Source organism: Chrysemys picta, chromosome 10 (genome assembly GCF_011386835.1).
Source record: "Chrysemys picta bellii isolate R12L10 chromosome 10, ASM1138683v2, whole genome shotgun sequence".
Lineage (NCBI taxonomy): Eukaryota > Metazoa > Chordata > Testudines > Emydidae > Chrysemys > Chrysemys picta.
In genome coordinates, this window is record NC_088800.1 from 81,295,673 (window position 1) to 81,317,179 (window position 21,507).

General features: G+C 56.5%; 1 protein-coding gene across 18 annotated transcripts in view; it reads left to right on the forward strand.

The window, feature by feature from the left end:
* Positions 1–17,908, forward strand: part of RAI1 (retinoic acid induced 1) — a 134,553-nt gene extending 116,645 nt beyond the window's left edge. For 16 of the 18 annotated variants that reach the window (XM_065560187.1, XM_065560190.1, XM_065560192.1 and 13 more), the window contains 5 exons: positions 230–5,846; positions 10,122–10,215; positions 12,480–12,529; positions 13,252–13,343; positions 14,151–17,908. In XM_065560187.1, coding sequence (XP_065416259.1) covers positions 246–5,846; positions 10,122–10,215; positions 12,480–12,529; positions 13,252–13,343; positions 14,151–14,538 — 6,225 coding nt within the window. In that variant the 5' untranslated portion in view covers positions 230–245 and the 3' untranslated portion in view covers positions 14,539–17,908. The remainder of the gene's footprint in view (positions 1–229; positions 5,847–10,121; positions 10,216–12,479; positions 12,530–13,251; positions 13,344–14,150) is intronic. The other 2 variants (XM_024102269.3, XM_024102270.3) reach the window with 2 other exon arrangements.
* The last annotated feature ends 3,599 nt before the right edge of the window (positions 17,909–21,507 follow it).

Consider the following 21,507-nt stretch of genomic DNA (forward strand, 5'->3'; position numbering starts at 1 on the left):
TTATTTTGTTTTGTTTTCCTTTAAGGGGTGGGGGGTGGGTCTGACTGTAGTGCACAGTCAGGAGGCCTGCATTGCAAAACAACAGCCACAATACAGGCACAAATCTCTAATATCTCGTACCGGCTTTTAAACAAACAAACAAACAACAATATAACACGCCCTCCCCCTTCCCAAACCCAAGGTAAAAGAAAATGGTTCATTTGAATCCTCTCTCTCTCTCTTTTCACAGATAACAAGCCCGAGCCATGCAGTCCTTTCGAGAAAGGTGTGGTTTCCATGGCAACCAGCAGAACTACCAGCAGACTTCACAAGATACATCACGCCTGGAGAATTACAGGCATCAAAGTCAGGCAGGGCCGAACTGCGAGCGTCAGAGGCTGGTGGCGAAAGAGTACTACAGTCAGCAGCAGCTGCCTTACCCAGGGTACGAGAACAGCGCCGTGGAGAAATATCACAGGGGAAATAAGCAATTGCCCGGCCAGCAGCTGCAAGGCCGGCCGGCCTTTTCGAATTATGCAGTGCAAGAGAACAGCCCGTACCCGGCCCGCTATTCTGGGGAGGAGAGCCTGCAGACCTGGGGAACTCAGCAGCAATCCTTAGCCGGAGGAGTGGCAAAATATGAGGAAAACTTGATGAAAAAGAGCCCGGCTCCCGCCGGCAGCAGGCAGTACCACGAGCAAACGGCTCAGCTTCCCTTCCGAACGCATTCCTTGCACCTGCAGCAGCAGCCCCCGCCGCCGCAGCCACCTGCCTTGACGTATCCCAAGCTGCAAAGGCAGAAAATCCAAAATGACGTCTCCTCACCCATGTCCTTTTCCCAGACCGGCCACTTTACCCAGCACTCCCAGTCCCAGTTCCCAGCATCTTCGACGTACTCCTCCGTCCCAGGAGGGAGCCAGGCAGCTCATTCCTATAAAAGCTGCACCGCGCCCTCCAGCCAACAGCACGAGCGGCCTCTTGGAGGTGCTGCTAACCTAGCATCTGGGCAGCGAGTACAGAACCTGCATGGCTATCAGGCAAACCGAATTAGCTACGACCAGCAGCAGCAACCGCAACAGCAACAGCAGCAGCAGCCCTTGCAAGGACGGCATCATGCCCAGGAAACGCTTCACTATCAAAACCTAGCAAAGTACCAACATTATAACCAGCCAGGCCAGACCTATTGCCAGACTGATGCTCCAGTGAGGACCCCAGAGCAATATTACCAGACATTTAGTCCTAGCTCAAGTCATTCTCCAGCTCGTTCTGTTGGTAGATCTCCATCCTATAGCTCCACTCCATCTCCTCTGATGCCAAACCTGGAGAATTTCCAATACAGCCAGCAATCTCTCAGCACAGGGTCTTTCCCTGCCGGCATCACTGACCACAGCCATTTCATGCCTTTATTGAATCCTTCTCCAACAGATGGGACGAGTCCAGATGCTCAGTCTGGGAACTGCAAAAACTTGCAGAAGGAGAAGATCCCTGAAAATCTTCTGTCCGATCTCAGTTTGCAAAGTCTAACTGCGCTCACCTCACAAGTTGAGAATATTTCCAACACTGTCCAGCAGCTTCTCCTTTCAAAATCAGCTGTGCCCCAGAAAAAAGGCATCAAAAACCCTCCTAGGACACCAGAACAGCTAAAAGGCCAACACTGCAGTCCAGAGAGTAGCACATACTCTGCCGAGCAGGTAGGGACCCCCCTGTCGGACCCTCTTAGCACCCCTCAGTCAGTACATGCTGAAGCTCAGGATGCCGATTATCTGAGCGGGTCTGAAGATCAACTAGAGAGAAATTTCCTTTATTGCAGTCAAAGCCGCAGTCCAGCGAGGGTCAACAGCAACTCCAAGGCCAAGCCCGAGTCGGTCTCTACCTGCTCGGTGACTTCTCCAGACGACATGTCCACAAAGTCCGATGATTCTTTCCAGAGTATTCATGCGAACCTGCCCTTGGAAACATTCACCAAGTACATGACCAATGAAAGGGAGTGCCCGAGGCTGCTCCTGAGTGCGCTATCTCAGGAGGAACTGGCTTCCGAAATCATTGTGCTACAGGATGCTATCAACGAGAAGGCAGACAAAGCCTGGGCCAACTCCCCCGCTTTAAACAAAGACCCCGCGAAATCCCCTTTCCATATAGAAAATCACAGAACGTGTCTGGACTCAATGGTTAAGAGCACCTGGTCCAACCAAGGCGACTCGGGTACCCACACCGAACCCCTGAAATTAGACAAAGCCTCTGGGGGAAACAGCAGTAAGGATTTCAGCGAAGAGGTTTATGAGAATGCCCAGGTGGAGTTTACAACAACTGAAACAAAGAATGCTCTTAAAGTCACCAGTTCCATGGCATATAATTCCAAACCCAATATCCCAGCTGCTACTTCGAGTTCTGGGGCCGCCAGTTACAGCTGCTATTCAAACACCACGGCCAACTCAGTGGGTTCCGACAATGCCATGGAGCATTTTGACTGGCCAGATGAAAGCATCAGTGAATCATGCCTGAGGTGGAAGGAGCTTGGGCCATGCCTACAATCGTCAGATCTTTCCAAGGATTTGTTCCACAGCAAATTGGCCGGGTCTTGCAAAGAGAAAAAAAATGCCTGCTGCATGGATATATGTGACGGCGAACAGCCAGCCAAGAATGAACAAGCTGAGGACTTCAGCCAGCAGCAGATGGGGGAGGAAGAGGAAGACACTTTGACGTATGATGAGGCCACCAAAGCAGATAGTGAGAGGTGGCTGGAGGATACCAGGCACTGCTGTTCAGGTGGGGACTTCAGTGAAATCCCGATGATATCATCTCCAGATCTGAAGGAGTCTGATTTGGAACCAGAAGAATATTCATCTCTGTGTGAGCTGGCTAGTTCAGAGCAGAAATCTGTGATCTACGATACATCCCCACCTAAACCTCCTGAGAATGCTGCAGTGCTCTCCTCCAAGGATGTGCCGGTATCAGCAGAAGAAACTGTAAGCGCAGTGGAGAAAGAAAATTCAGTTCCCTCCTCTCGTTTGTCTGGACAGTCTGTTATCCTCTTAGGTCCGGCAGTCGGCACTGAAACCAAGGTGAAAAGTTGGTTTGAATCTTCCCTGCCTCACATAAAACCTGAGGAGGACACAACGGTAGGTGAAAGCGTCCTCCAGGAGAAGACAGAGACCGAAACGACCTTGTTGGTCAAGGTAAAGAAGCAAATGCTACCGGAAAATTTGCTGGTAAAATCAGAATCAATCTCAAGGGGCAAGACTCTTCGCAGCAAGAGGGTCCATTCCAGGTTGTCAGAAGGAGAGGAATCCAGCAAACCAGTACCAAGCCTGTTCAAAGACATCCAGGCAGCTGGCATGGTGGCCAATCCATGTGTAGGGCCAGATGGTGAGATGGAAACAACAAGCAAAAATACCCATGGCCAGCCTCCTAGGTTTCCAGCTGAAGGCTTGCCAGCTCGGATGTGTACCCGCTCTTTCACTGCCTTGAGTGAACCCAGGACACCAGCCCCACTGGAAGGACTGAATGTGTTGGCCCATCAAGAAAAGTTAGGGAAGAAATCAGTTTGTGGCATGAAACAGAGAGTTGCTTTCAAAGCCAGGAAACGCACCGGAAGACCGACCCCAAAAGTTGTCCAAAATCCCAGCGATCCCACTTCTCTCCTGGTCCCAAACTTGGTGCAGAACGAGGACTTTATTGGCCAGAAGGCTAAAGGCCTAGAGCCCCAAGATGCAGAGGTGAAGGACCAGAGATCCATGATCCTGCGATCTAGGACCAAGACACAGGAGGTCTATACAAAAAGGAGAAGGGAGAAGAGGACGGCAGAGGTCAGGCTCAAAAACTGTAAAACACCCAAGAAGCTCCTTTCAAACAACCATCTACCCCCCACCTTCAAGATCACACCCCCAGGGGGGCCACACAAAGAAGGGAAGGTGGGCAAAAGAATGAAACTCCCCAAATCCGGGCCCGGAATGGGCAGCAAAATGTCTGAGCGGCCGCTGCATTCGCTGAAGAGAAAATCCACCTTCGTGTCCCCTATCCCTACCAAAAAGAGAAATTTAGTTTTACGGAGCAGCAGCACAAAAGAGGAGAAGCCCGAAGCCTCCCCCAATCTCTTTAAAAGGATGCCGTCAACCAAAAAGGCGAGAGCTAAACTGCCCACAAAGAGCTCCTGCGAAGCGGCCTTGACACCCCCTCCAGCTAAAGAACCCCCCAACGTCTGTATTAAAATCACCTCTCGGGCAGCATTTCAGGGGGCCATGAAGACAAAAGTGCTGCCCCCGAGGAAAGGCAGGGGCCTCAAGCTGGAGGCCATTGTGCAGAAGATCACCTCGCCGAATTTAAAGAAGTTTGCATGCAAAACGGCCGCTGCCACCGCTACTGCACACAGTAATCCTCTGAGCCCTGCCGGCGCGGAGAAGGAGCGGGCCTTAAAGAATGCAAGTGTAACCCCAGCGGTGGGAGAAGCGGGGCCATTAAACCAGGGCATGGCACAAAAGGCTCCTGCCGCTTCAGTAGCAGAGCAATTATGCAGAAATTCGAACAACAGATCCTTAAAAGGAAAACTAATGAACAGTAAGAAACTGTCCTCTGACTGTTTCAAGGGTGAGGCCTATTCATCTCCCGAGACAGTGCAGTACAACAGCAGCAGCATGGCTGCAAGGAGCATCAGCCTGCTGCCCAAGAAGAGGAACCGAAAAGGGAAAGCAGCAGCCTTCAGCGTGGCCAAAAACCCCTTGGACAGGCGGGCGCATCTCGCCCCTGCTCTGCTCCTGACGGCCAGAGAGCGGGCAGGCGCGGGGGACGCGCTGGGGAACGGGGAAGACGGACAAAGGGACGGGAAGAAGCCAAAGACCGAGGACAAAGACTTTGCCAAGAACGAACCCCCCGAGGGGAGAAGCTCCCAGACCCAAACCCGGGCGCAGAAGCAGCGAGCGAACCACTCCAACTACAACGGCTACTCCAAGAGACAAAGGAAACGGCACACCCGTAGCAAGGCCAAGAACGTGGCCTCCAGGTGTAAAAGCAGGGCGAAGCGGCGGCGGCAGCAGCAGGCCCCTCTGCTTAACCCCACGGAGCCCGAAATCAGGCTCAAGTACATCTCGTGCAAGCGGCTGCGGACGGACAGCCGAGCGCCGCCCTTCTCCCCCTACGTGCGGGTGGAAAAGCACAACGAGTTCACCACCACCTGCACCGTCATCAACTCAGCCGGGGAGGAGGCCAGGCTCCACAAGGAGCAGCAGCCTTCGTCCTCGGCCCAGGCCCTGCTTCCCGGCGGGGCCTCCCTGCAGCCCAAAGCGGCGCTGCCTTTATCTTCCACAATGCACCTGGGCCCAGTGGTGTCCAAGGCCCTCAACGCAGCCTGTCTGGTCTGCTGCCTCTGCCGGAACCCAGCCAATTACAAAGACCTTGGGGACCTCTGTGGGCCATATTACCCGGAGCACTGCCTGCCGAAAAAGAAATCGAGGCTGAAAGAAAAGATTAAAGTGGAGGGGCCAAGCGAAGAGGCTCCCGTGCCTTCGCCGGCAGAGAGAACGCTCAAAACGACAGATAATAATTGTACAACGAGTACAATCAGTGGAAAGCCGCCAAGGCTGGACAGTGCCGCTGACTCAGCGAAACAGAGCGCGCTCCGGTCGAGTTCCAGGGGAATGTTTAGGAAACTACAAAGCTGTTACTGCTGTGATGAGAGGACAGAGGGAGAGGAGGCGGCAGAGAAGCCCAGACGGCACGAGTGCAACAAAGCCGAGTCCCCGTCTCAGGAGTCGGTGGGAGACACGCAGGAGCACTGGGTTCATGAAGCCTGTGCTATATGGACCGCTGGGGTTTACCTGGTTGCAGGGAAGCTGTATGGGCTACAAGAGGCGATAAAGGTGGCTGCTGAAGTGGTAAGAGCCTCTCCTTAGGCTAAAGGGCCATTTGGAACGTGCACACCCGCTCACCAGCCCTACACACCTGCCTCCCGTTATCAAAAGTCCGGGATCGCCCAGATCAGAGAGGGCAGGTCAAACCCACAGTTGTGATTGTGCATGGGGCGGGGGGGAGCCTTACCATAAGACATAAGGATTGTATCCTCCAAACAAGTCGAACCACATTCTTTGCAGTCACTGGCTGGGGAGTCGAGGTGTAGCCCTTTAGGAGGCCATCCTAGGAAAGGCATTCCAGTGCCTGAGAGGCAGGCTCGGATTTCCAAGCCCGGGTGCCTCGCAGTTGCGTCCTGCAAGGTGTCGAGCCCCCTCAGCTGGAGCAAAGGGTGCACTGCACCTGACACGATTAGGCCCTCCGGGTAGCTAGCGCCTCGCCTAGGCAGGGCATCCTCCTGAATGCCCCTGCGCTGGGTGCCCCCCGTTTGAATGCAGGAGCAAACAGGTAATGCCAGCAGTGGTTAGCGCCAGATTCCCAAAGGGCCTCTCTGAACGTGCCCGCAGAGACTGCATCCGCCTTTGCAGTTGAGCAGCTAGACAGACGTGCAGCACAACGTCCACACGCAAATGTGGGGTTTGGCCCGTGCGGACCCTTTCTGATATTGGACTGAAGGCTAGCGGGACGCTATCAGATGCTCATAGACTGTTAAGGCCAGACAGGACCATTAGATCATCTGTATGTCGCAGGCCAGAGCATTTTCACCCGGTTACCCCTGCACTGAGCCCCATGATGTGTTCCTGTTCTTCTGGGCATTCGATGCTCGTCCCGAATAGAGCCCGTTCTCTATCCGTCCCAATAGAACACAGCCGATTTTCAAATAGGGCAATTAAAACCCCCCACAGGGCCCTTTTCACCAGCGAAACGCCACGTGCCCCCTGGTGGGAAGCCATTGGAAACCGGAACACCAATTAATGAGCAGCCATGTGTCTTTAGTATTCATTTGGGGCCACATCCTGCCAACTCCAGTGGGAAGTCAGCCTGGGTAAAGACTGCAGGGTTTGGCCCTGTATTGAGCTTTCCTTGGCGTCCCCAGACTTCACACAGTGTTAATAAATAGAAGAGGAAGATGGAAGGAAAAGGGGATTTAAACATTCACCAGCCAAGTCTTATTAGGAAGAGCCAATACCTACCTCGTTCTGAGTCAGACACGTGATCCTTACCTGCTGCTGTCGAGTGGCTCCAAATGGCACGTTAGCATGTTCACCTTCACCTCCCCAGCCTCCACGGCTCTAGTTACATTCCTGCTGTGGATGGGCGGTGGGCGACGGAACAGTCTCCCATACCACCCTGCCCTTGCCCCTCATGCGGTTCCGGGGCTGTTGTACACACAGTAAACAGCAGCACCACAGATGCAGTTAGACAGCCAGGCTTAACGGTGCGTTAATAAAAAGCCTGAGGAGCAACAATGAAAACCTGCCAATTGTCTTAAGAAATGTTGCTCCCAGGAAATTAAAAATAATGCACGGGCATAGATTGGGTTTGTCTGGCGATAGGTATCCTATAACTACGCATCAGGCCCGGGCAGAAGCTGAAAACAATGGGCGAGATTCTCAAAAGCACCCAAGTGATGTATTTGCACAAGTCCCATTGACTTTCGGTGAGACACGTGCTCCTTTGAAAATCCCACTCATGATGCCTATTTTGGTCTTCAATTAAGCTTTCTTCATGCGGGAAGGTGACCCTCCATGTTCCCATAAAATTGTGGAGATCCATCACCCGTGGGGACTCTGAGATCCGCTGGAAGCAAACTGTCCCACCTTTACCGCAGCTGGCTTGGCAAGCGTCTCAGGTGCAATGCTAGCTAGGAACAGGGACGGAAGGGGAAGGGGAAATGGGATGAAGAAACAGAAGCTGCCTGGCCAGATTCCACAGTGACGGGCAGAGTAGAGGGCAAAGGGACCCTTCTTCCCCTTTTCTTTTCTGCGCCAAAAGGATCTAGTGCAAGTAAGACGCACCATGAGGGTAATTAACCACTGGGACAATTTACCTAGGGAATGTGATGGTTTCTCCAAGCCTTTCAATTGAGACTTGATGTTTTTCTTTAAAAAAAACCTCTAGATCCGTCAAAATTGGATGCAGGGGATAGATGCAGGGGATAGTGGGTGATGTTGTCTGGTCTGGGCTATGCAGGAGGTCAGACTAGAGGATCATAATGGCCCTTGTTCAGCTGAAAGTCTATAAATCCATGGTTTTACCAAAGGGGCAGCCGTGCCCCAAAACACCAACTAGCTTGAGGCTGTCAGTGGATATGCCACATTGGACTGTTCTTACAGTTTCCCTCGGCCTGGGCCATTTTCACTGTTGGGTGCATTTACACCTGTGCCTAAGTGTGTCTGCTCATTTGTACACACACCGTTCCACAAGCAGAATAGACAAGCTCAAAAGCAGAGTGATGATTAGCTTCTCCGGGCAGAGATCTCTTCTGCGCCTTCTTCCGTGTCTCTGAAGCACCATGCTCAGCAGTGGGGCCACTGAACTGGTAATAATTCATCATCAGAACCTGCCGGGCAAAGGAGAGCCAATCAGGGCCAGATCCTCAGCTGGTGTCACTCGGCATCGCTCCATTGGCTTCAGCAAAGCTAACCTGATGGATGACGGCCGAGGATCTGGCCCTCAGAGTGTGGAGAGGGATCGCTGGGTGCAGATAATGGGATGTTAAAAAGCGTTCTGCTGTGTTTTTACAGCATGTCATTACTGGTATTTAAATAGCTTTATGAAATGATCAGGGTTGGAACATTTTAAACATCCATTCGCCCTCTGTCCCCAGCTGCAAAGCCCCTAAAGGGGTGGGTCTGTAGCGATTGCTCAACCATCCCTTGTCTTGGACCGCCATTCGCCTGCACCTCGCACTTGTACTGTTCTAAGTGATGTACCTGGGGGTTGCTGAGTCTCATGACGGGGGGAGAGGCACAGGGCCAGTTCTGCTCTCGAGCTCTTCTGTAGAGCAGACTGGCATGAGCTAGGGCTGGCGTGAGTGAGCGGATGTGGCCCGAGGATATGCTAATGCAGTGAACCCCATGTCATGGCTAGGAACTGGGATCAGTTAGCATGAGGAGGGTAGATCGAACAGTCAATTCCCCGCAGTTCCAGGGTTTTCATCTTCCCCTTCTGGGCTACGCTCCACTTGCATCCTTCCCTCTGGGCTCTGCAGGTTGCACAGTGCAAGGTGCCCTCTCTCTCCTGACCCTTCCACCTGCAGGCCCCTGGCTGGGTGTTCTCCAGCACGGCCGTTTGACGCAGTGCAGCGTACGCAGACTCCGAGTTGTACCAGGCCTTGTAAGGGACAGCTTGTGTTCCCAGAACAGTGCAGAAAGAGGAGCACACCCCAAAATCCATATACGTTTCGCACGCAGCGCAGGGCAAGCTGGAGACTGGAGCACATGAAGAGCCGGGATTCTAGACCCAGCTCTGTCCCTGACTCACTCGCCGGCCTCAGACAGGTCACTCCACCTGTGGGTGCCTCCGTAAAATGGAGAGGACGACGCTTACCTAGCCCACAAGGGGGTTGTGAGGATTAATGAATATTTGGGAACTGCTTTGAGATCCTCTGTTGGAAGGCACCAGGAAGGGCAGAGTATTTTGCCAGTTATACATCAAGCAAGTTCATTGGGCAGTCACCAGAAGAGTGTTTTGTCCCACCGCAATGAGAGGAGTTGCGTCCCCTGACACACAGTCGGGTTGCATTAGCCCCACCCCATCCCAACACCCCACTGGGCTAATGCCCTTTTAGAGCATAAAGGGTTGCCACAGCCTCCGAGCATTCAAATTTGGGTCTGGTTACCGGTGTTCTTCGGCCTGCAATTCTGGTTCCAGTCACCGGAAAAGGGGTGGTTAACAAAACCCAGTGGTAGGCCGTGGAGAGGACAGGGTTAAAGGCTATGTCCATTGCACTAGGAAGGGGGCAGGAGTGCTATCCCAGGGACCAGCGATGTGTCCACTGAAGTCAGTGGGAGCAATGGAAGCATGCTCTGTTGCCAGATCCCCAGTAAGGGTTACACCTCACCGTCCTGGGGAAATGATTGAGTGTGGTAACGCTAGTAGGGCTCAACCAGGCTTTGTGGGGCTGAGGAAGGAATGGGGTAAATCTGAACCTGGTGGGGATGTGAAGGTGGCAGCTTTTCCTGGCCTTTCCGTGGCTGCCAGGGGACTAGCTAGTTCTTGTATCTGGGATTTACTTTGCTGGACCTCACTGGATTCTCTCTCTCTTTTCCCCCGATGCCCCGTTGGTGGATTTAAAGAGATGCTCTAGTTGCCAACAAGCAGGAGCAACCGTTGGGTGCTGCCACAAGGGATGTGTCCAAACCTATCATTACGCATGTGCCATTGACACAGGTAAGGCTCGCTTAGGAGCGGAGGGATTTGGGTCATGAGGGCTTGAAGGACCTCAACTTCCTGCTCCCCAGGGTTCGGTTGTTCCTGGCGCGATTCCCAAGTCCCGTGCATGAGGAGAGTTCTATAAGGTGGGGAATAAGCGTCCATTGCGGCTGGCTCAGAGACCCCCTTTCTGAGTGTTAACGCTCCAGGGGATTTGGGGATTCATAAACGAGAGGCACCAGCGCATTGCACCCAGCTTTGTCTGTGCTCCCCAATGCACTTCAGACCTGGCTCTCCGCCCCTCATGCCGGGCCTGAGTTCCCTCAGCAGGTCTTCCAGTGCACCACCAGTTCTGACCCGCGCGCCTCCTATTCCAGGCCTAGTCCCCCCTTCACAGGAACCACAGCTGGTCTAATTACTTTGTATTATGTCCTATTTGTGATCATTCACAGGGTGGCCCTATGTGGTTAGAACAGGGGGGCTGGGAGTCAGGTCTCCTGCATTCTACGCCTGCCTCTGCCATAGGTTTGTTGCATGTCCTTGGGCAAGTTACTCGATCTCACTGGGTTTTAGTTTCCCCCTTTGTGAAAGGGTAAAATGGTACTTCCCATTCGTTCATGGTGCCAGAGTTACTGGTGATCTGTATCGGGAAGGCTCCAGAGAAGGGAAAAGCCTTTTTAACAGGCCAGGACCAAGTGTGTTATTCTATGCACACCCCTGCAATCGATTTTGTTACCAAAATTTTTTTGGTCAGTTTGCCGTGCACGTGCGCCAGAAAGATGGGACGGTATTTATGTGGCAGTCAAAAACCACTGACCGGGTCTTAAAGGTAATTTCAGCGTGGCACCGTTGGGCACTTTGCCACGGCCAGTCTTGGAGCCTCACTCTGTCCCCCACAGATTTCAGGGAGGATTTCGTCCCGGCCAAAGGACTTGTGCAGGGAAGGGCATTGCAGTATTGTGGAGTTCGTTGCCATGTTGCAAATTTGTCGTAGGCAGCCAGATGCCCGTTGGGGGAGCTGTAAAGAGCTCACCCAGCCCCTCTCCTGGAGGCTGCTAGGAGAAGGCGGTTCGATGCAGAAAGGCAGGGTGAGAAAGGCAAGAAAGAATGAAGGGTGAGAGTGAAAGGACGAGAGCAGTGTGGGGTGCTGGGCTGAGGGGGGCACTTCTGATCCCATCCCTGCCATCCGCTCCCTGGGGGACTGGGTTGAGTCCCCGCCATACGCAGCGCCTCACGGGGGGGAGGACCCCACTGCACGGAGATCTGGGCAGTAAGCAGTTAAGGTAAAGGGGCCAGAGTCAGCCCTGTAGATCTCCGCAGGAGTCACATGGTTGGGCCTGGTGTTGGGAAAGCGCTTTTGAATCAAAGCAGCCACAAGCGTTCTTCCCCATCCCCTGTCTCTCTGTGTCCCGTCCTCCTGGCGGCCTCACCGAGGGGGAGCTGTCGAGCCGGAGGAGGCCGTGAGCAGCCCCGGCCTCTTTCACAGCTTGGACTGCCGTACTGTCAGCCTCGCAGACATCCACTGGTACTGGGAGCTTTCCCGTGGAGAGGAGAGGCCTGGAATTGCTGCCAGCCCTATTCCCAGCTAGCGCCAGCTCCCCAGCAGTCACCAGGCACATGTGCCAGGTTGGGATGGGGCGGGACCGGCTCCACCGAGCAAGATCTCCCCAGACTCGACCCTCTGGACGGCCTGTGTCAAATCCCACTCAGGCCACCAGGGGAAGAAGTTTGTCCAGTCTCAGCTTAGCCCTTTGGCAGTACCATGGCCGCAGCAAACCCCATCACTCATTTAGCGCAACGAAGTGCGGTTGGCAGGAGAGACCCGAGTTTGGGGCCGAGGGGCAATGGTGGGACTGGGGCTTTAAGAGCAGGTCCAGGCTGAGGAGCTGAGGCAGAGCTCTGTGGGTGCTGCAGGTCGAGGGTGAGGAGTCCTGGGGGAGCCGTGGGGGGCCTGGCACAGCCCCTGCCGGGCTCTAGTCGTGGCTGACGTAAGCCGGGCTTCCCATCAGCCGGGAGCGGCCCCTCTGGCTGTGGGGGAGGAGGAGCCATTATGGACACTAGAGTGAGTCCCACTCAGTCCACTGCAGGACAATGCCTGTGGCAAAGGGGAAATCAGCAGGGGTAGGGAGAAGGCTTCACAACTCCGCCACCGCCCCCAGCTCAGAGCACTCAGTCCGCGAGCTAATGGCGGGTAGAGGTGGGTGGTTGTGAGAGCTGGGGGGGATGACACACAGCTGCCTCACCCGCACCCTCTAAAGTAGGGCTCTCCTTTCCGTTCGCAGGTTGCTTATTAACTGAAGAGAACTTCTCTCTGAAATGTCCCAAACATAAGGTGAGTCCAGAGCCCCCCACCCAGGAATCTGTCCTCTCCTCCTGGCTTCCCTGGCCACAGCCCTGGCAATTCTGTGTGTTCCCCTGCACAGCCCCCAGCAGGCTGAGGGGAGTGGGGGCTGGCTGGGGTAGCCCCACTGCCATCCTCCCAGCCCAGGGGCTCAGCTCATGGCCAGCCCTATGGAGCAGGAATCAAACCCAACGGCCTGCCCTTCCCGCCTGGCCTTCAAGCCACCTCTGCACTCTGGCCGTGTCGCCCTCCATTCCTGCCCCCAAATCTCAGCTCCCTCTGAAGCCTCTTTAGACACCTTGCTCTGTTGGCTTCGGCCTCTGGCAACTCGTCCCAGACGTCTGTTGCCCTCCTGGGGAAACGCACCCCCTGATTTCCCTTCCAGCTCCCAGAGAGATGGAGTCAAGCTGCCTCTAGATTCCTGCTCCGCGGGCGGCCTGAGCCGTTTGCGCCTGTCGGTGTTGTTCTGCCTGGCGTAAGCAGGCAGGGAACAAAGTGAGGTTGAAGCGGGAGCGTTGGAGGGGAAGAGGCGGGCGGTGGGTGGGTGGGGGGGAGAGGAGGAGTGTCACTGCCGCTGCCACCACCTCCCCACAAAGCAACAGGAGATGGGCTGGGACTAAAGTTCCCTCAGCAACTCATTTCCAAATGCTGACCGGGGGGGCCCGATAATTTAATCAGCGCTAAAAGCACTTCCTGCCTCTCTCCTTCCCCAGCTACAGCACGTGCACCTTATTACAGGCAATCAGACGGGAGGTCGGGGCTGCACAACCCGGATCCAGACTGGGAACGTGCCCACAGCTTGGGGGTTGAGTGTTTGGATGGGGGGCGGGGGGGGGCGCGGGTTGGGCCAGGCCCAGCTGTCGTTTGTAATCCGGTCGGGACAAGACCGGGCAGGTCATCACCAGCTGGTCTGATGAGTGGGAAGAAATGTGCAGATGTGTCTGGTAGCTGCTCCAGGCTGATGCCCAGGGAGGGAAGCCAGGGGCTGTGGGCCTGGGGGGAATGCACAACACCCTGCAGACGAATAGGCTCCCACTAGCGGATTTGTTAAGCTGAAGTTGCAGAATGTATAGCTGAGGCTGGAGGGACAGGCCGTGCAGGGCAGTTCCTCTGGTACAGGACTAATGGCGAAGAGGACACCAGCGTGGGAAGGACGGGACAGCAGCGGGGGGAGGTGCACGCATCCCTTTCTCTGGAAGACTCTGGGGAGGGCAGGATACCCGCAAGCCAGCAGATGGCTAGCATGGCACTGAATCCAAAGGGACAAGCCAGAGGAGGGCAGGTTGCTGAGAGATGAGTCCTCCTGCCCCCCGGTGGTGGCCGTTCTCTCTGTCGAGCCGACAGGCTGCAGATACAGGCCTGCAGCCTGGCTGGCGCGTGCTGTTATTTTGCCCTGTGCCCGGCGCAGGTGAGCAGTGCCAGCCACAGGGTGAACCCGGGGAGTCTCATGCCACCCAGTTCCCCGTGTGCTGGCAAAGCCAGGCCTGGAATTCAGCCAGCTCAGCGGGAAGGCGACACCATTCTCGCTCCTCCTCGGAGGGGGTGGACCCCCCAGAGCAGCAAGTTAACCCTTTCGCTGCCGATCCATTAACCTGTTTGGCTTCTTTTGCAGAGGCAGCCGTTATAATCCATCTGCCGGGAAGTCGCCCCTCCGCCAGGCCCAGGTCACCCCAGAGGCTCCTTGGTGCTTGTCTCAGCGGTGGCTGCCAACGACAAGATCCCACAGGGAAAGGCAAGGACGAAAGTGCAGAATGTACCCATCTGCGTCCATTCCCCCGGGCAGTAGTGTTTACCTGGGACGGGGGAGCACCCAGAATACAGGCCAGGTGGGAAGCCAGTTCCAGGTTCTACTTTTTCCCTTCTGCTCCCCCCAACACTCTACCAGAGCCATTCCGGATGGGCACGGAGATCCAGCTCCAGGGTCTTCTTGGAACTCTATCCAGAGCCATTCCAGGTGGGCACATAAAAGCAGTTCCACGTTTTTCTCCTTCCCCCTCTGAACTCTACCCCGGAGCCAGTGGGCAAAGAAATCCAGTTCCAGGTTTTTCCTCCTCTCCCCTTTAGGACCTGTAACTGACACTGATAGTAACACACCTGGGACAAGGCCCCAGGTAAATCCCGGCCTGGAGCATTTTCAGCACCTCCCTTTGAAGTGGATTCTGGGTACACCTGCTGCAGTGGGACTCCGTTGACCAGAGAACGAAGGCAGCGCGTGGACGGTGGCTTCTCTGATCCGGTCCCAGATGATGCAAATAACAAAACCCATGGCAAACACAGACTATGTTTCAGAACTACATTAGCTGCACAGGGGTGGGGAGGGTGGGTGGGGGGGGAGGGGCGGGGAGGGGAGGGGGTACAGTGTAAAAGGGTTACTGACGATGTTGTCTTACTCTGGAACAGCTGGACTATGAGAGCTTTCCAGTCCTCCATATCTCACTCTGATCTGATCTGAGATGTTGCCTTCAGCAAACCTCATGGTGTCTGTCTGTATATATGTGCTCGACATGAGAAAAAAAATGGCCTGATGTTTGAAACAACACTTTGCTCTTTTGGTTTGGTTTTTCATTTTCAGCCCCGGTCCCCTGCCGCGAGCCCCGGGGGGGGCGCACGTGGGCAGGCGGGGGGCGACTGGCAGAGGCTGCTGCGGGAGACGCTGGGGGGGTGGAAGTTGGTGTGTGCATGGGGAGGCGGAAACGTGGTTTCGGCCCTCGGAGGTTCCCCTGGTGCAGCCACACTGAAGGCTGGGCTGAGCTTCTGGACGGGAAAAGGGAGTTTGGCTCATTAGAATGATCTCAACCCCGCCTCCCTGCATTGTCTCTGGGCCTTCAGCGCCTCCCTCTTGCCCCCTCTCCCACTCCCTCTGGACCGCACTTGTGTACTGGTGTGTGCTGCTCTATGCACCCGCAGCAGCTCAGGCAGGGAGTGACAAGCAATACTTATCCATTAGACCAGTCTGGACCCTGCCCTGGCTGCTGGCTTCAGCAACCCGGCACGCCATTCTTCCCTCTGTACCCAATGCTGCCTGCTGCTGCTGTGTGCCATGCAAAGTCCCAATCCCTCCCTCCTCCCCCGCCATGTGTGTTGGTGAGCTTTACGGCTGCCCTTTCCCCGCTGCTTGGGCTAGATAAGAGTGCATCGTTGTCATAACCAGGAACCACAGAGTGACCAAGGGGCCTGGCTGGCAGCTGGGTTCTAAGGAGCAGATGTGGATTTTGGCATTAGTCCTAGTCACCCTGCTGGGCAGAGATTTGTCAGATCTCACCCTCTCCGCAGGGCTGGCCTGGCTCGGTACGCGGCTGAGAGGCCACCTACACCCACCCAGCACCCTGCCCTGGGGGTCACACCTGGGCCAAGCTCCCATCTCTCCGGTGTGCTGGAAACTGGACTTCTGGGCCACTCAGACCCCCCCAGCATTTTTCACCTCAGCCAGGGCAGTAGCTCATCTGCTCTGTGCTGCCCCTTGTGCCCCGGCGCTGGTGGGAGTTCGGGTGGGCGAAGGGCGCTCCCTCGCCGTACCCTGTGACGAGCTGGCAGCCACCATGCGGAGCAGACAGTTCAGTCGCTGAGCAGCTGTAGCCTGAGCCGGCCCGAACAGCCGCTGGCATCACCTCCCGCTTAAAAGCGTGCTCTAAAAACAGGCCCATGTGACGGGAGAGGGGATGGGGTCTGCAGTGGCCTCTCTCATTGCTGGGCTGGGTGACCCCTGGGGCTGGCTAACTGGGCTCCAGCTGGAGGCGGCTGGGGCTGGAAGCAGTTCTAGCTTTGTTCCCATCCTTTTTTCAAAACCAGTGAGTCCTGAACTCACAGATGCCTAACCAGGCGACCTTCCAGCGCCCCTCGTTAGAATTGCCCTCGGAGAGCAGCCAGCAACCATTTAGAGCTGTAGGAATTTACCAGCTCCTTCCCCTACGCACGCACACTCCCCCCCATTAAACCGGCATACAGGCGCCCCGTGGCTTTGGTTCCCCAGCATTGCTGGTTGCAAAGACACTTGTGACCTGGCCCCTTTGCCACTTAGCTGATTCACTCCATGATGTCACAGCCCATTCTTTGTTCTCGCGGGAATGCTGCCTCCATCACAGGGGCTGGAGGGATAGTAAATGGATTGGGCTGAACGGGACGGAAACAGCCCGCTAGCGCAGACCTAGACCCGCCCGGCCCTTGAGTGTGTTGGCCCATTGACACCCATGAGACGACCTACGGGAGATTTCCAAAATCAGATCCATGATAGTCAGCAACGTAGAGACATGAGCTAGAGCCGCACGCACAGGTTAAAGGGGTCGGAGGCAGTTTGGGTTGGTATTTGTCCAAGTGTGTTGGATGGGATCGTTACTGAAGATTGGCCATGCTGCCAGACGCCAGAAAGAATGAGCCCATCTGAAAATGAATTGCTGTAGAACCTCAGAGTTACGAACGCCAGAGTTCTGAACTGACCAGGCAACCGCACCCCTCATTTGGAACCGGAATTACACAATCAGGCAGCAGCTGAGACCAAAAAACAAAACCAAACAAAAGCGAATCCAGTGCAGGACTGTGTTAAACGTCAACTACTAAAAAACTAAAAGGAAAGCAGCATTTTTCTTCTGCATAGTAAAGGTTCAAAGCTCTCTTCAGTCACTGTTCAGTTGTAAACATTTGAAAGAACCACCGTAACGTTTTGTTCCGAGTTACGAACGTTTCCGAGTTCTGAACAACCTCGGTTCCCGCTGCGTTTGTAACGCTGAGGTTCTACTTACATAGATAGAGAAATGATAGGTGTTTAACATCACACTCGGGTTGGAATCACACATGGTTGGATGTGAGCAACAACCCCCCGCCCCCAGCCTATCCCCAACAGTCTAAGCAGTTGTTGCATTGCGCCAGACAAGAATCTGGACCCCTCCCCAAGCAAAGCCAATTCACCCATTGTAACCTGTCTGTTGGTAGTAGTGTGCGCATTTCATGCTGCCACGCTTGGCTAGTCATCTCACCACCACTCACCTCGCCCTCAATGTTTGCTGGCCAAGAACTGTCTGTTGTTTCAGAAGCTTGCCACGGACCATGGGAAAAAAAACTATCTGCGTCCCTGGCACCATTGCCTGACATCCTGGCTATTTTTAGTGGCATCTTGTACATATGACTGTAAAATGGTAAATCGTGTGTATTATATATTGCCTCATTATATAGTGTATATATATGTATACATATACATATATATAATATATATGAAGACTGTACATGTTAAGACTAGTGTACTTATTAGTATATTGCTTCACACTGAAGATTGTGTGTAACAAGCTGTTTCTAAAAGATGTTTATTTTCCTTAAGAGTAAAAAACAGGTCATTGCATTCAGAACGTCAATAAAGATTCAACAATTGTTTTGGAAGTATGTGGCCGTCCAGTCGTAGCCTGTTTTTCTCCCGCCGACCCTCCTCCCCTGGCAACAGCTGAGGAAAAGAATGCAGGTTGAAACAGTGATTTCCCGCTGGGCCTTTTGTCACCAGCAGTGGTTCTCACTGACTCCTCATTCCCATCTGTTCCTAGGAGGGTTCCCTCTGTGCACACATCCCCAGGATAACATAAGCAAATGGAGTTCTGGCCTGCCCTTACTACTTCCTTTCCTCCCCTTGGCCCACCTTCAGGGACCATGCCAGAATGGCTCAGCCCCCATTGGCCAGCAAGGCTGGTAGCCTGTCTTCATGCTGCAGCACAGCAGGGGATGGGTCTTGCTCACCCCAGCGGTTGGCTGGTGTGCTGGTTGCTGTTCTGTTTTCTGCGAGGCTGCCTGTCTCTTTCGGCCCAGCAAGCCAAAGCTCCCTGTCCGCCTCCCACGCTTGACTGCTGCGTCCTCCTGGGGCCTCGCCAGTATCCACAAAACCCAGCCTTGCTCCTGGCCTGACCATGTCATCTCCCCCACTCCACTGACTCCCCTGGTTTCAGCCCAGCACGGTCCAGCTTCTGGGCTCGGAGCCCCTTCCCGCATCTGCCCCGGCCCAGGGTCCCCTCAGGTCTCGTCCCGCCAACACTGCCGGCCGTGTCTGGCCAGGTATCATTAGCTCATGCAAACACCGCCCTGCCCTCTGCCATAGCAGCACCCCTCCCCTGCCCCCCGGCCGCCAGAGGGAGCCCCAAAGCCACCCTGCAGGCCGCCTCCAGACCCCCTCTGCCACCTGCCGCGCATGGCCTAATGGCTGGGGGGAGCTGGCCTTTAGTACCATCTCCAGCCTGGTTCCCACCTGCAGAGCCTCACTGCCTCTGCCGGCTTTGCTTGTGGCTGCATCGCTGCCCGACGGCGGTGGCCACATACCAGGCACTGGCACAGCCCGGGCTCCCGCGGCTGGGCTGGCAGGGGGTATCCCGCTGCTTGTGGGCACTGCTGCTGTGCCTAGCTGGGGCACAACACGGTGTTGGAAACGGCTCCCCTGAGGTCCCAGCGCAGCCAGCTCTGGCTTGGTCGCCCTAACTGGACTGGGGGGGTCGGGGGGGGGGGGGGTGATGAGAGCCCCAGGCGGCAGCGAGGGCTGCGACAGACCCACGCGAGGCTAACGTCCCATGCTGAGGGCTGCAGGGATCTAGGCCAATGATGCCACAGTGGTAGCACTGAGCTGGGTACAGAGCTGCAGGTCCAGCAGTCAGACCCCCCCAATGAGCCATACGTAGGCTGGGATGCCTGGCGCAGCGGGGGCTGGTCTTTGGGCTGCTGTCCTGCTGCTCCCACAGGCCCCGGCCCCGGTGCTGACAGCACAAGCGCCCTGCCAAGCCAGTGGAGCAGCGTGGGGGCATGGGGCAGGCGGGCCAGTGCAGGGAGCCCAGTGGATTGGGGGCAGGCAGGGAGCGCGAAGGGCTGGAGAGCCAGTGAGGAGAGTGATGCCCCCTAGTGGGGGAGCGATGTGCCACGCCGGCGCACTAGGCACTGACAGAACTGGGGGGAGGCCCCGTGGGACCAGACGTTGCACAGACATAGGTCCTGTTGGGCCACTCCACCGCAGGGCCAGCCAGAGTCCTTCCCCCCTCCCCCGCCCCACATCAACCCAGCTGAAGCCTGAGGATGTGACTAGTGACCCCGCATTGGTGCCCCTGCCCTTCTGCTGTGATCTGGGCACATGGGGCAGGCACCTGCCTACAGTGACCTGAGGGTCACGTAAGCCCTGCCCTGATAGGTTTTGGGCGGGGGGGAGGGAGGGAGAGGCTGTCCCACAACACAGGCAGGCCCATGCCCATAGCCCCGCTTTCCTGTCTGGATAGAGGCGGGGAGCTCATCCCCCGTGCCCCATCCCTGGGGCCTGCAGGCTGAGAAGCAGCCCCCCCCCCCCCCCCCCCGCCCGCCCTGTAGTGCTGGGCTGGAGCGCAGGGTGTGTGTGTGTGCGGGGGGGAGGGAGGGGTTGCATATGCACACAAGGGGCTGCGCCAACTCCAACGCATTGGCTCAACTGCCAGCGCTGCCCTGTGCAGGTGCCACTGAGTGCCTGCGGTGCTCCTGCCATTACACAACCCCATGGGAAGTCTCCCGTGAGGCCTACTGCCCTAAAGCCCTTTTAGCCGTGCCCAGCCCCCTGCCTGCTGCGGGAGTGTCCCCTAACCTGGCCTTGGCCACAGCCACCCCTAAACAGCTCAGGCAAAGGGACTGCCACCACTTCCTGGGGCCTGAACCCAGCGTCTAATAAACTCCTGCTCCCCCGCGCCCCTTGCTCAGGGCCGCCTTGGGACCGCCTCACCCACCCTGCGCTTTATGGGCGCCGGCAGCACGCCCCACGTCCAGCATCGCTCAGGCCAGCCGTGCCTAGGCCGCGGGCAGAAACCCAGCCATTGCAGGGGGCACACAGCTCGTCTCTGCCCGTGCCCACCCTGGGCGTGCCCTGGAGGAGCAGCCATGGCTGGGCGAGCCTCTGCTCCAAGGGGCGGGTCCAGGCTTCCTGGTGGAGGCCCCGTGTGACGCTTAGCTGTGGGGTGGGTGGTGACGGTTTAGCTCACATGGATGAGGCTCAGACGTAGGTGGGGGGGGGGTGATGTGCCCCCCCCCCCAGGAAGAGACCCTGTCCCTGATAGCAGCTGCGGGGGGAGTGGAGGAGGGGCCAGCTTGCTCCCCATCCCCCTCCCCTCCCTGCTGAGGGGGTGGGGGCCAGCGCAAAACTGGGCCTGGCTCCTCTCAGCCCTCCTGCCCTGGGACACAGACCACGTTCCTCTCCCCCCACCGTCCATGCCTGGGGTCGGCTCCTCCCAGCCCCATACGCCCCCCTGGCCCAGCCCAAGCTGCTCTGCTGTGTGCTGATGGCCTGGGGCCCAGGGGTCCCGCCAGTACCCAGCAAGGCGGCCAACCCTGAGCCACCCTGGGCCCAGCTCACCCACCTCTGATCCTTGGGGTGGCTGAGCTGGGCCCAGGGTGGCTCAGGGTTGGCCGCCTTGCTGGGTACTGGCGGGACCCCTGGGCCCCAGGCCATCAGCACACAGCAGAGCAGCTTGGGCTGGGCCAGGGGGGCGTATGGGGCTGGGAGGAGCCGACCCCAGGCATGGACGGTGGGGGGAGAGGAACGTGGTCTGTGTCCCAGGGCAGGAGGGCTGAGAGGAGCCAGGCCCAGTTTTGCGCTGGCCCCCACCCCCTCAGCAGGGAGGGGAGGGGGATGGGGAGCAAGCTGGGCCCAGCTCACCCACCTCTGATCCTTGGGGTGGCTGAGCTGGGCCCAGCCCCTGGCCACCCTGTGCTGATGCCCTGGTCTCCCCTCTCCCCCTCACAGCCCAGCCCCAGGAGGAGTCCGTGCCTCTGCCCTCCCCATGTGCATCACAGGTGATGCCCCTGTGACAAGCACCTCCCTCCTGCCCTTAGCAAGGGAAACTGAGGCCCAGTGAGGAGTGATACCCCGTAGGTCATGCAGCCAGGCAATAGCCCTCAGGAATAGAACCCAGGAGTCCTGGCTTGCCCAAGACCCTTTCCCAGCTGGAGGAGGGTGGGATAGGACCATGGTGACTCTACTTAGAACCAGCTGGGGGCTC